This window comes from Mytilus galloprovincialis, unplaced genomic scaffold (genome assembly GCF_965363235.1).
Source record: "Mytilus galloprovincialis unplaced genomic scaffold, xbMytGall1.hap1.1 HAP1_SCAFFOLD_101, whole genome shotgun sequence".
NCBI classification, from domain to species: Eukaryota; Metazoa; Mollusca; class Bivalvia; order Mytilida; family Mytilidae; genus Mytilus; species Mytilus galloprovincialis.
This window is the reverse complement of record NW_027468038.1, coordinates 66,740-80,640: the sequence shown is the minus strand read 5'-3', so window position 1 is coordinate 80,640 and position 13,901 is coordinate 66,740. Positions and strand designations below refer to the sequence as shown.

Below are 13,901 nucleotides of genomic sequence, written 5' to 3'. Positions count from 1 at the left end.
TGTCCGTCCATCCATCCTTGTTTCTGGTCATCACAGTAGTCACGTGTGACGTCACTGTATTGTTTCGGGTTTATTCACCTCGCGTGCTGTGGACAGATTAAAATGACATAGCAAAGATACAGTCAAGTCGTCACACACTAAATAACAGAGAGAAAAAAGAAGAGAAAAAACACAGGACAACCATTTGAAAGAAACATAGAAACAAGTAGGTGCATTTATTTTATACACGAGTAAAACAAAGATGAAATTCGAAAGGTAGAGAATAGTGATATTTGCATAATAAATCGCAGGTAATAAAATGACAAAATAATTGCAGAACTGTTAAAGGTTGAACAAAAACCTCCGTACTTTAGAGTTTCCTTCCAACTTTTAATACACAATATTATTGTAGTAATTTTGACAAATAATAAATAAAAAAATAAATAAATAACAGACAAACGTCACTGCATTCATTTGCTACTAATCTGATTTTGACGATACGTTATACATCTTTTGTATTGTATACATTTTAACAGTTTATTTATATAGTACTGAAAAAAAGTACTGAGTTTAATTTTAGAGTTACCTCCCCATTGACTAGTTGATATGAAATAGAGAGCCAACCTTTGACTTTGCTTACGTGTAGAAAAAGTCCAACAAAAAATGTCAGTCAAGTTGAACACGAAGAAGAAGAGAGAAATGGAAAAACTCACATAATGACAAAAATGATTTTTCGGTTGAAGGTTAGCTGTGTGATTTTGACCCCCTTCCCCCTAAAAAAAAGAGCACAATAAAGCCCTAGCATGACTTCCTATTTTCGTAGATTGTCACTCTAACGAAAACTGAATAGAAAAAAGTTCTATTCAGTTCAAATAAGTGCGTGAAAATACACTGATATAACTTTAATGGTGCCTAACTACACAAAAAATATAAAAAAAAAAAACAGCTGCATACTTAGGTGTTAGAAATAGTATAGTCACAAGGAGTGAAATAAAACAAACAATGGAAATAATTTGACCCCAAAAAATATTTCAGAGACCAGTGCAAAGTTCAGAGAAAAGTAAAGAAAAGGGTAGGGCTCAGCTAGATTTAGTTTGATAACTAATGTACAACAATTGTAGATTCTTTTTGAATAAATTGGGTAGCCCTTAAAAGGGCTTTTGGTGGCTGAATAGCCTCTGCAGACTGAAGTCTGGAACAGTTTACTTCTTCTTTGGTGTCTTCTTGGCTTTTGGTTTGGCTGCCTTCTTTTTTGCTGGTGACTTGGCTGCTGGCTTCTTTGGCTTGGCTGCTTTCTTTGCTGCTGGTTTTTTTGCCTTTGGTTTGGCCGCCTTTTTCTCTCCAGCTGGTTTCTTTGCTGCTGGCTTCTTCTTCTTGGGTGTGCTCTTTGCCTTCTTAGGCTTGGCGGCTTTAGGTTTGGCTGCTTTCTTTGCCTTTGCTGGCTTCTTTTTAACTACTTTAGCCTCTCCAATTCTGAAAGATCCGGATGCTCCAGTTCCCTTGGACTGCTTCAAACTGTTGTTCTTAACTCCGGCTCTGAGTGCAAGTTTTAAATGAGCATTTACTGACTTGGCATCTTTTCCGACGTTGAAGTTGGCCATGATGTACTTCAGAATTGCTTGCCTTGAGGAACCTCCACGTTCTTTCAAAGCGGCGATGGCTTTTCCAATCATCTCGCTGTATTTAGGATGTGCGGAAGGCTTCTTTGGCTTGGCTGCTGCCTTTTTCTTTGGTGATTTAGCTGGTGCTACTGCTGGTGCTGCTGTTGCGTCTGCCATTTTGAATGATTCAAAATTTTATCCTTTACGAAGTTTATACTACGAATAACGATTTGAAAATAACGCCATTCCAGGCCTCGTTTATTTATAACAGACGAACGCGGACCTCGACGAAGACACCCTTAAAAATAACTTGTAAAATCCATTACGCGATCTCGGTAAAATGATTATGTGCTTCTTCGAAGACTTTTATGATAATTTATAGTATAATTCTATCAAAAACATTCACATATAGCATACCAAATTGCTCAACAGTCATTAATCTTGCATGTTAGATAAACTGTGTATTTTTCGATGTACACAGTAAAAAGATATTAATAGTTAAAGTAGAACCGACTGAATTGTCTTCGCAGGTATGTTGACAGAAAATTTACGAGTTTTTCTCATTACACAAATATTCTATCGTCGTAAAATTGTACAGCGGAAGAAAAATCATTTCTCTTTAGGTTTCTTTCCGTTTTTATTCACTGGAAGCATGTTCCTCCTCGTAATAAGTTTGTTTCCAGCTAGAGGGAAACACACAAAAAGTTCACGCGCCATTGTTTAATTGCAGATTTTTACTAAAACTTCAAATAACATTTTTATTCAACCCGAGCAAAATTTCGCAAACATTCAAGATTCGAATGAACAAACCCAATATCTAGAATACGAATTTGAAACATCTTTTTATTTAATCTAGCGTTGGGAACTTTTCAGAGAGCGACTTTGTTTTCAGTGGATCTGAGGCACTGGACAACTGTTCTGTATGATGCGTCTTCGCTTTTATTTCCATTTGCATGTACAATTTGCGCACTTTCAAGTCAAAACATCGAATATGTCTTATAGAATATACCATATTTTTCAACAAAGTATATTTAATTAATTTTATTATCAATAACCGATGATCTGAGCTCAAAGTGGCCGGGCCGCCTGAAAGTTTCGATACAAACAAAACAACAAAACAACAAAACAAAAACAAAACACGAAGATTTTTGTAGTTTTATAATTCGAAAGTGGTACATATCATTTGTATCTTAATTGACAATTACAAAATTTCATTTATTTCCCTCCAAAAAGGGAAATGTGTGTCACAGTGAAGACTCTGGCTATACATATGCATTATACCTATATATATAAGCTATGCAAGTGAAACCAGAACCGGTAAAGGGTGAAGCAGCATCCCGTGACACGGACGATTAAAAAGAGACAGAAGGACAAAAACACATCAGTGTGAACCATTGGACTTTGGGCAAAACATTTTTCCACTGTATTTAACTAAACCTCCAGCCCCCCCCCCCCCCCCTTTTCAAAAAAAAAAAAAAATCCGGAGAAAAAAGGGGGGATATATTTTCAATGAATTGTATTTGGACTAAAAATATTTGTAAACTATTGCAACAGTAATAAGCAGATTTAATGTAAAAAGAATCAAAAACCAAGATTGAAACGAAGAAAAAATAGATTAAAATAAAATAATAAATAGGGTTCTCTTTTGAAGACATATTAGCATAGCGTTTAATGGATGTTAGTACAAGATCTAATATGCTGTGTGTGTGGTTTTCTTCTTCATTAAGGCCAAATAAACAAAAATATGTGTGTTTCCTACTCCCTTTCTACCTTATATTTAAAGCTTAGTCATAGCATACCTTAAAGTTTTTTTTATCATTTTCCAATAAGCACAGAATTTCTCAGTCTCCCATGTACGTATATACTAGTAGGCTATGTTTGTGTGTGTCGTTAAGTTGCTGTCATTTCAATATGAAAATAAGGAGATGTGGTATGATTGCCAATGAGACAACTATCCACCATAGTTCAAATGAAGTGGATGTAAGCAATTATAGACAACTGTATATATGATCTTCAAAAATGAGAGAAAAAAACCTATACCGTGAACCTACAATTCACGCGATACCTGTTATCAGAGAAATAACTTTTTCTTACTTTTTGTACCACTGTCCGTCCATCCATCCTTGTTTCTGGTCATCACAGTAGTCACGTGTGACGTCACTGTATTGTTTCGGGTTTATTCACCTCGCGTGCTGTGGACAGATTAAAATGACATAGCAAAGATACAGTCAAGTCGTCACACACTAAATAACAGAGAGAAAAAAGAAGAGAAAAAACACAGGACAACCATTTGAAAGAAACATAGAAACAAGTAGGTGCATTTATTTTATACACGAGTAAAACAAAGATGAAATTCGAAAGGTAGAGAATAGTGATATTTGCATAATAAATCGCAGGTAATAAAATGACAAAATAATTGCAGAACTGTTAAAGGTTGAACAAAAACCTCCGTACTTTAGAGTTTCCTTCCAACTTTTAATACACAATATTATTGTAGTAATTTTGACAAATAATAAATAAAAAAATAAATAAATAACAGACAAACGTCACTGCATTCATTTGCTACTAATCTGATTTTGACGATACGTTATACATCTTTTGTATTGTATACATTTTAACAGTTTATTTATATAGTACTGAAAAAAAGTACTGAGTTTAATTTTAGAGTTACCTCCCCATTGACTAGTTGATATGAAATAGAGAGCCAACCTTTGACTTTGCTTACGTGTAGAAAAAGTCCAACAAAAAATGTCAGTCAAGTTGAACACGAAGAAGAAGAGAGAAATGGAAAAACTCACATAATGACAAAAATGATTTTTCGGTTGAAGGTTAGCTGTGTGATTTTGACCCCCTTCCCCCTAAAAAAAAGAGCACAATAAAGCCCTAGCATGACTTCCTATTTTCGTAGATTGTCACTCTAACGAAAACTGAATAGAAAAAAGTTCTATTCAGTTCAAATAAGTGCGTGAAAATACACTGATATAACTTTAATGGTGCCTAACTACACAAAAAATATAAAAAAAAAAAACAGCTGCATACTTAGGTGTTAGAAATAGTATAGTCACAAGGAGTGAAATAAAACAAACAATGGAAATAATTTGACCCCAAAAAATATTTCAGAGACCAGTGCAAAGTTCAGAGAAAAGTAAAGAAAAGGGTAGGGCTCAGCTAGATTTAGTTTGATAACTAATGTACAACAATTGTAGATTCTTTTTGAATAAATTGGGTAGCCCTTAAAAGGGCTTTTGGTGGCTGAATAGCCTCTGCAGACTGAAGTCTGGAACAGTTTACTTCTTCTTTGGTGTCTTCTTGGCTTTTGGTTTGGCTGCCTTCTTTTTTGCTGGTGACTTGGCTGCTGGCTTCTTTGGCTTGGCTGCTTTCTTTGCTGCTGGTTTTTTTGCCTTTGGTTTGGCCGCCTTTTTCTCTCCAGCTGGTTTCTTTGCTGCTGGCTTCTTCTTCTTGGGTGTGCTCTTTGCCTTCTTAGGCTTGGCGGCTTTAGGTTTGGCTGCTTTCTTTGCCTTTGCTGGCTTCTTTTTAACTACTTTAGCCTCTCCAATTCTGAAAGATCCGGATGCTCCAGTTCCCTTGGACTGCTTCAAACTGTTGTTCTTAACTCCGGCTCTGAGTGCAAGTTTTAAATGAGCATTTACTGACTTGGCATCTTTTCCGACGTTGAAGTTGGCCATGATGTACTTCAGAATTGCTTGCCTTGAGGAACCTCCACGTTCTTTCAAAGCGGCGATGGCTTTTCCAATCATCTCGCTGTATTTAGGATGTGCGGAAGGCTTCTTTGGCTTGGCTGCTGCCTTTTTCTTTGGTGATTTAGCTGGTGCTACTGCTGGTGCTGCTGTTGCGTCTGCCATTTTGAATGATTCAAAATTTTATCCTTTACGAAGTTTATACTACGAATAACGATTTGAAAATAACGCCATTCCAGGCCTCGTTTATTTATAACAGACGAACGCGGACCTCGACGAAGACACCCTTAAAAATAACTTGTAAAATCCATTACGCGATCTCGGTAAAATGATTATGTGCTTCTTCGAAGACTTTTATGATAATTTATAGTATAATTCTATCAAAAACATTCACATATAGCATACCAAATTGCTCAACAGTCATTAATCTTGCATGTTAGATAAACTGTGTATTTTTCGATGTACACAGTAAAAAGATATTAATAGTTAAAGTAGAACCGACTGAATTGTCTTCGCAGGTATGTTGACAGAAAATTTACGAGTTTTTCTCATTACACAAATATTCTATCGTCGTAAAATTGTACAGCGGAAGAAAAATCATTTCTCTTTAGGTTTCTTTCCGTTTTTATTCACTGGAAGCATGTTCCTCCTCGTAATAAGTTTGTTTCCAGCTAGAGGGAAACACACAAAAAGTTCACGCGCCATTGTTTAATTGCAGATTTTTACTAAAACTTCAAATAACATTTTTATTCAACCCGAGCAAAATTTCGCAAACATTCAAGATTCGAATGAACAAACCCAATATCTAGAATACGAATTTGAAACATCTTTTTATTTAATCTAGCGTTGGGAACTTTTCAGAGAGCGACTTTGTTTTCAGTGGATCTGAGGCACTGGACAACTGTTCTGTATGATGCGTCTTCGCTTTTATTTCCATTTGCATGTACAATTTGCGCACTTTCAAGTCAAAACATCGAATATGTCTTATAGAATATACCATATTTTTCAACAAAGTATATTTAATTAATTTTATTATCAATAACCGATGATCTGAGCTCAAAGTGGCCGGGCCGCCTGAAAGTTTCGATACAAACAAAACAACAAAACAACAAAACAAAAACAAAACACGAAGATTTTTGTAGTTTTATAATTCGAAAGTGGTACATATCATTTGTATCTTAATTGACAATTACAAAATTTCATTTATTTCCCTCCAAAAAGGGAAATGTGTGTCACAGTGAAGACTCTGGCTATACATATGCATTATACCTATATATATAAGCTATGCAAGTGAAACCAGAACCGGTAAAGGGTGAAGCAGCATCCCGTGACACGGACGATTAAAAAGAGACAGAAGGACAAAAACACATCAGTGTGAACCATTGGACTTTGGGCAAAACATTTTTCCACTGTATTTAACTAAACCTCCAGCCCCCCCCCCCCCCCCTTTTCAAAAAAAAAAAAAAATCCGGAGAAAAAAGGGGGGATATATTTTCAATGAATTGTATTTGGACTAAAAATATTTGTAAACTATTGCAACAGTAATAAGCAGATTTAATGTAAAAAGAATCAAAAACCAAGATTGAAACGAAGAAAAAATAGATTAAAATAAAATAATAAATAGGGTTCTCTTTTGAAGACATATTAGCATAGCGTTTAATGGATGTTAGTACAAGATCTAATATGCTGTGTGTGTGGTTTTCTTCTTCATTAAGGCCAAATAAACAAAAATATGTGTGTTTCCTACTCCCTTTCTACCTTATATTTAAAGCTTAGTCATAGCATACCTTAAAGTTTTTTTTATCATTTTCCAATAAGCACAGAATTTCTCAGTCTCCCATGTACGTATATACTAGTAGGCTATGTTTGTGTGTGTCGTTAAGTTGCTGTCATTTCAATATGAAAATAAGGAGATGTGGTATGATTGCCAATGAGACAACTATCCACCATAGTTCAAATGAAGTGGATGTAAGCAATTATAGACAACTGTATATATGATCTTCAAAAATGAGAGAAAAAAACCTATACCGTGAACCTACAATTCACGCGATACCTGTTATCAGAGAAATAACTTTTTCTTACTTTTTGTACCACTGTCCGTCCATCCATCCTTGTTTCTGGTCATCACAGTAGTCACGTGTGACGTCACTGTATTGTTTCGGGTTTATTCACCTCGCGTGCTGTGGACAGATTAAAATGACATAGCAAAGATACAGTCAAGTCGTCACACACTAAATAACAGAGAGAAAAAAGAAGAGAAAAAACACAGGACAACCATTTGAAAGAAACATAGAAACAAGTAGGTGCATTTATTTTATACACGAGTAAAACAAAGATGAAATTCGAAAGGTAGAGAATAGTGATATTTGCATAATAAATCGCAGGTAATAAAATGACAAAATAATTGCAGAACTGTTAAAGGTTGAACAAAAACCTCCGTACTTTAGAGTTTCCTTCCAACTTTTAATACACAATATTATTGTAGTAATTTTGACAAATAATAAATAAAAAAATAAATAAATAACAGACAAACGTCACTGCATTCATTTGCTACTAATCTGATTTTGACGATACGTTATACATCTTTTGTATTGTATACATTTTAACAGTTTATTTATATAGTACTGAAAAAAAGTACTGAGTTTAATTTTAGAGTTACCTCCCCATTGACTAGTTGATATGAAATAGAGAGCCAACCTTTGACTTTGCTTACGTGTAGAAAAAGTCCAACAAAAAATGTCAGTCAAGTTGAACACGAAGAAGAAGAGAGAAATGGAAAAACTCACATAATGACAAAAATGATTTTTCGGTTGAAGGTTAGCTGTGTGATTTTGACCCCCTTCCCCCTAAAAAAAAGAGCACAATAAAGCCCTAGCATGACTTCCTATTTTCGTAGATTGTCACTCTAACGAAAACTGAATAGAAAAAAGTTCTATTCAGTTCAAATAAGTGCGTGAAAATACACTGATATAACTTTAATGGTGCCTAACTACACAAAAAATATAAAAAAAAAAAACAGCTGCATACTTAGGTGTTAGAAATAGTATAGTCACAAGGAGTGAAATAAAACAAACAATGGAAATAATTTGACCCCAAAAAATATTTCAGAGACCAGTGCAAAGTTCAGAGAAAAGTAAAGAAAAGGGTAGGGCTCAGCTAGATTTAGTTTGATAACTAATGTACAACAATTGTAGATTCTTTTTGAATAAATTGGGTAGCCCTTAAAAGGGCTTTTGGTGGCTGAATAGCCTCTGCAGACTGAAGTCTGGAACAGTTTACTTCTTCTTTGGTGTCTTCTTGGCTTTTGGTTTGGCTGCCTTCTTTTTTGCTGGTGACTTGGCTGCTGGCTTCTTTGGCTTGGCTGCTTTCTTTGCTGCTGGTTTTTTTGCCTTTGGTTTGGCCGCCTTTTTCTCTCCAGCTGGTTTCTTTGCTGCTGGCTTCTTCTTCTTGGGTGTGCTCTTTGCCTTCTTAGGCTTGGCGGCTTTAGGTTTGGCTGCTTTCTTTGCCTTTGCTGGCTTCTTTTTAACTACTTTAGCCTCTCCAATTCTGAAAGATCCGGATGCTCCAGTTCCCTTGGACTGCTTCAAACTGTTGTTCTTAACTCCGGCTCTGAGTGCAAGTTTTAAATGAGCATTTACTGACTTGGCATCTTTTCCGACGTTGAAGTTGGCCATGATGTACTTCAGAATTGCTTGCCTTGAGGAACCTCCACGTTCTTTCAAAGCGGCGATGGCTTTTCCAATCATCTCGCTGTATTTAGGATGTGCGGAAGGCTTCTTTGGCTTGGCTGCTGCCTTTTTCTTTGGTGATTTAGCTGGTGCTACTGCTGGTGCTGCTGTTGCGTCTGCCATTTTGAATGATTCAAAATTTTATCCTTTACGAAGTTTATACTACGAATAACGATTTGAAAATAACGCCATTCCAGGCCTCGTTTATTTATAACAGACGAACGCGGACCTCGACGAAGACACCCTTAAAAATAACTTGTAAAATCCATTACGCGATCTCGGTAAAATGATTATGTGCTTCTTCGAAGACTTTTATGATAATTTATAGTATAATTCTATCAAAAACATTCACATATAGCATACCAAATTGCTCAACAGTCATTAATCTTGCATGTTAGATAAACTGTGTATTTTTCGATGTACACAGTAAAAAGATATTAATAGTTAAAGTAGAACCGACTGAATTGTCTTCGCAGGTATGTTGACAGAAAATTTACGAGTTTTTCTCATTACACAAATATTCTATCGTCGTAAAATTGTACAGCGGAAGAAAAATCATTTCTCTTTAGGTTTCTTTCCGTTTTTATTCACTGGAAGCATGTTCCTCCTCGTAATAAGTTTGTTTCCAGCTAGAGGGAAACACACAAAAAGTTCACGCGCCATTGTTTAATTGCAGATTTTTACTAAAACTTCAAATAACATTTTTATTCAACCCGAGCAAAATTTCGCAAACATTCAAGATTCGAATGAACAAACCCAATATCTAGAATACGAATTTGAAACATCTTTTTATTTAATCTAGCGTTGGGAACTTTTCAGAGAGCGACTTTGTTTTCAGTGGATCTGAGGCACTGGACAACTGTTCTGTATGATGCGTCTTCGCTTTTATTTCCATTTGCATGTACAATTTGCGCACTTTCAAGTCAAAACATCGAATATGTCTTATAGAATATACCATATTTTTCAACAAAGTATATTTAATTAATTTTATTATCAATAACCGATGATCTGAGCTCAAAGTGGCCGGGCCGCCTGAAAGTTTCGATACAAACAAAACAACAAAACAACAAAACAAAAACAAAACACGAAGATTTTTGTAGTTTTATAATTCGAAAGTGGTACATATCATTTGTATCTTAATTGACAATTACAAAAGTTCATTTATTTCCCTCCAAAAAGGGAAATGTGTGTCACAGTGAAGACTCTGGCTATACATATGCATTATACCTATATATATAAGCTATGCAAGTGAAACCAGAACCGGTAAAGGGTGAAGCAGCATCCCGTGACACGGACGATTAAAAAGAGACAGAAGGACAAAAACACATCAGTGTGAACCATTGGACTTTGGGCAAAACATTTTTCCACTGTATTTAACTAAACCTCCAGCCCCCCCCCCCCCCTTTTCAAAAAAAAAAAAAAATCCGGAGAAAAAAGGGGGGATATATTTTCAATGAATTGTATTTGGACTAAAAATATTTGTAAACTATTGCAACAGTAATAAGCAGATTTAATGTAAAAAGAATCAAAAACCAAGATTGAAACGAAGAAAAAATAGATTAAAATAAAATAATAAATAGGGTTCTCTTTTGAAGACATATTAGCATAGCGTTTAATGGATGTTAGTACAAGATCTAATATGCTGTGTGTGTGGTTTTCTTCTTCATTAAGGCCAAATAAACAAAAATATGTGTGTTTCCTACTCCCTTTCTACCTTATATTTAAAGCTTAGTCATAGCATACCTTAAAGTTTTTTTTATCATTTTCCAATAAGCACAGAATTTCTCAGTCTCCCATGTACGTATATACTAGTAGGCTATGTTTGTGTGTGTCGTTAAGTTGCTGTCATTTCAATATGAAAATAAGGAGATGTGGTATGATTGCCAATGAGACAACTATCCACCATAGTTCAAATGAAGTGGATGTAAGCAATTATAGACAACTGTATATATGATCTTCAAAAATGAGAGAAAAAAACCTATACCGTGAACCTACAATTCACGCGATACCTGTTATCAGAGAAATAACTTTTTCTTACTTTTTGTACCACTGTCCGTCCATCCATCCTTGTTTCTGGTCATCACAGTAGTCACGTGTGACGTCACTGTATTGTTTCGGGTTTATTCACCTCGCGTGCTGTGGACAGATTAAAATGACATAGCAAAGATACAGTCAAGTCGTCACACACTAAATAACAGAGAGAAAAAAGAAGAGAAAAAACACAGGACAACCATTTGAAAGAAACATAGAAACAAGTAGGTGCATTTATTTTATACACGAGTAAAACAAAGATGAAATTCGAAAGGTAGAGAATAGTGATATTTGCATAATAAATCGCAGGTAATAAAATGACAAAATAATTGCAGAACTGTTAAAGGTTGAACAAAAACCTCCGTACTTTAGAGTTTCCTTCCAACTTTTAATACACAATATTATTGTAGTAATTTTGACAAATAATAAATAAAAAAATAAATAAATAACAGACAAACGTCACTGCATTCATTTGCTACTAATCTGATTTTGACGATACGTTATACATCTTTTGTATTGTATACATTTTAACAGTTTATTTATATAGTACTGAAAAAAAGTACTGAGTTTAATTTTAGAGTTACCTCCCCATTGACTAGTTGATATGAAATAGAGAGCCAACCTTTGACTTTGCTTACGTGTAGAAAAAGTCCAACAAAAAATGTCAGTCAAGTTGAACACGAAGAAGAAGAGAGAAATGGAAAAACTCACATAATGACAAAAATGATTTTTCGGTTGAAGGTTAGCTGTGTGATTTTGACCCCCTTCCCCCTAAAAAAAAGAGCACAATAAAGCCCTAGCATGACTTCCTATTTTCGTAGATTGTCACTCTAACGAAAACTGAATAGAAAAAAGTTCTATTCAGTTCAAATAAGTGCGTGAAAATACACTGATATAACTTTAATGGTGCCTAACTACACAAAAAATATAAAAAAAAAAAACAGCTGCATACTTAGGTGTTAGAAATAGTATAGTCACAAGGAGTGAAATAAAACAAACAATGGAAATAATTTGACCCCAAAAAATATTTCAGAGACCAGTGCAAAGTTCAGAGAAAAGTAAAGAAAAGGGTAGGGCTCAGCTAGATTTAGTTTGATAACTAATGTACAACAATTGTAGATTCTTTTTGAATAAATTGGGTAGCCCTTAAAAGGGCTTTTGGTGGCTGAATAGCCTCTGCAGACTGAAGTCTGGAACAGTTTACTTCTTCTTTGGTGTCTTCTTGGCTTTTGGTTTGGCTGCCTTCTTTTTTGCTGGTGACTTGGCTGCTGGCTTCTTTGGCTTGGCTGCTTTCTTTGCTGCTGGTTTTTTTGCCTTTGGTTTGGCCGCCTTTTTCTCTCCAGCTGGTTTCTTTGCTGCTGGCTTCTTCTTCTTGGGTGTGCTCTTTGCCTTCTTAGGCTTGGCGGCTTTAGGTTTGGCTGCTTTCTTTGCCTTTGCTGGCTTCTTTTTAACTACTTTAGCCTCTCCAATTCTGAAAGATCCGGATGCTCCAGTTCCCTTGGACTGCTTCAAACTGTTGTTCTTAACTCCGGCTCTGAGTGCAAGTTTTAAATGAGCATTTACTGACTTGGCATCTTTTCCGACGTTGAAGTTGGCCATGATGTACTTCAGAATTGCTTGCCTTGAGGAACCTCCACGTTCTTTCAAAGCGGCGATGGCTTTTCCAATCATCTCGCTGTATTTAGGATGTGCGGAAGGCTTCTTTGGCTTGGCTGCTGCCTTTTTCTTTGGTGATTTAGCTGGTGCTACTGCTGGTGCTGCTGTTGCGTCTGCCATTTTGAATGATTCAAAATTTTATCCTTTACGAAGTTTATACTACGAATAACGATTTGAAAATAACGCCATTCCAGGCCTCGTTTATTTATAACAGACGAACGCGGACCTCGACGAAGACACCCTTAAAAATAACTTGTAAAATCCATTACGCGATCTCGGTAAAATGATTATGTGCTTCTTCGAAGACTTTTATGATAATTTATAGTATAATTCTATCAAAAACATTCACATATAGCATACCAAATTGCTCAACAGTCATTAATCTTGCATGTTAGATAAACTGTGTATTTTTCGATGTACACAGTAAAAAGATATTAATAGTTAAAGTAGAACCGACTGAATTGTCTTCGCAGGTATGTTGACAGAAAATTTACGAGTTTTTCTCATTACACAAATATTCTATCGTCGTAAAATTGTACAGCGGAAGAAAAATCATTTCTCTTTAGGTTTCTTTCCGTTTTTATTCACTGGAAGCATGTTCCTCCTCGTAATAAGTTTGTTTCCAGCTAGAGGGAAACACACAAAAAGTTCACGCGCCATTGTTTAATTGCAGATTTTTACTAAAACTTCAAATAACATTTTTATTCAACCCGAGCAAAATTTCGCAAACATTCAAGATTCGAATGAACAAACCCAATATCTAGAATACGAATTTGAAACATCTTTTTATTTAATCTAGCGTTGGGAACTTTTCAGAGAGCGACTTTGTTTTCAGTGGATCTGAGGCACTGGACAACTGTTCTGTATGATGCGTCTTCGCTTTTATTTCCATTTGCATGTACAATTTGCGCACTTTCAAGTCAAAACATCGAATATGTCTTATAGAATATACCATATTTTTCAACAAAGTATATTTAATTAATTTTATTATCAATAACCGATGATCTGAGCTCAAAGTGGCCGGGCCGCCTGAAAGTTTCGATACAAACAAAACAACAAAACAACAAAACAAAAACAAAACACGAAGATTTTTGTAGTTTTATAATTCGAAAGTGGTACATATCATTTGTATCTTAATTGACAATTACAAAAGTTCATTTATTTCCCTCCAAAAAGGGAAATGTGTGTCACAGTGAAGACTCTGGCTA

General features: G+C 35.4%; 4 protein-coding genes across 4 annotated transcripts; all 4 read right to left on the bottom strand.

The window, feature by feature from the left end:
* Positions 1-1,116: 1,116 nt before the first annotated feature.
* Positions 1,117-1,784, bottom strand: LOC143060269 (histone H5-like). Its single transcript, XM_076233585.1, has one exon. The coding sequence runs from the start codon at positions 1,755-1,757 to the stop codon at positions 1,182-1,184; it is 576 nt and encodes a 191-aa protein (XP_076089700.1). The 5' UTR covers positions 1,758-1,784; the 3' UTR covers positions 1,117-1,181.
* A 3,018-nt stretch (positions 1,785-4,802) lies between these two features.
* Positions 4,803-5,470, bottom strand: LOC143060253 (histone H5-like). Its single transcript, XM_076233568.1, has one exon. It carries the CDS (start codon positions 5,441-5,443, stop codon positions 4,868-4,870), a length of 576 nt encoding a protein of 191 aa, XP_076089683.1. The 5' UTR covers positions 5,444-5,470; the 3' UTR covers positions 4,803-4,867.
* Positions 5,471-8,488: 3,018 nt separating this feature from the next.
* On the bottom strand, positions 8,489-9,156 carry LOC143060254 (histone H5-like). Its single transcript, XM_076233569.1, has one exon. It carries the CDS (start codon positions 9,127-9,129, stop codon positions 8,554-8,556), a length of 576 nt encoding a protein of 191 aa, XP_076089684.1. The 5' UTR covers positions 9,130-9,156; the 3' UTR covers positions 8,489-8,553.
* A 3,016-nt stretch (positions 9,157-12,172) lies between these two features.
* On the bottom strand, positions 12,173-12,840 carry LOC143060250 (histone H5-like). The gene has a single exon (XM_076233565.1). The coding sequence runs from the start codon at positions 12,811-12,813 to the stop codon at positions 12,238-12,240; it is 576 nt and encodes a 191-aa protein (XP_076089680.1). The 5' UTR covers positions 12,814-12,840; the 3' UTR covers positions 12,173-12,237.
* Between the last annotated feature and the right edge of the window lie 1,061 nt (positions 12,841-13,901).

What these genes read in the sequence shown, in the direction of transcription:
- LOC143060250 (XM_076233565.1), bottom strand. Translation starts at nt 12,813, where the DNA reads ATGGCAGACGCAACAGCAGCACCAGCAGTAGCACCAGCTAAATCACCA.
- LOC143060253 (XM_076233568.1), bottom strand. Translation starts at nt 5,443, where the DNA reads ATGGCAGACGCAACAGCAGCACCAGCAGTAGCACCAGCTAAATCACCA.
- LOC143060269 (XM_076233585.1), bottom strand. Translation starts at nt 1,757, where the DNA reads ATGGCAGACGCAACAGCAGCACCAGCAGTAGCACCAGCTAAATCACCA.
- LOC143060254 (XM_076233569.1), bottom strand. Translation starts at nt 9,129, where the DNA reads ATGGCAGACGCAACAGCAGCACCAGCAGTAGCACCAGCTAAATCACCA.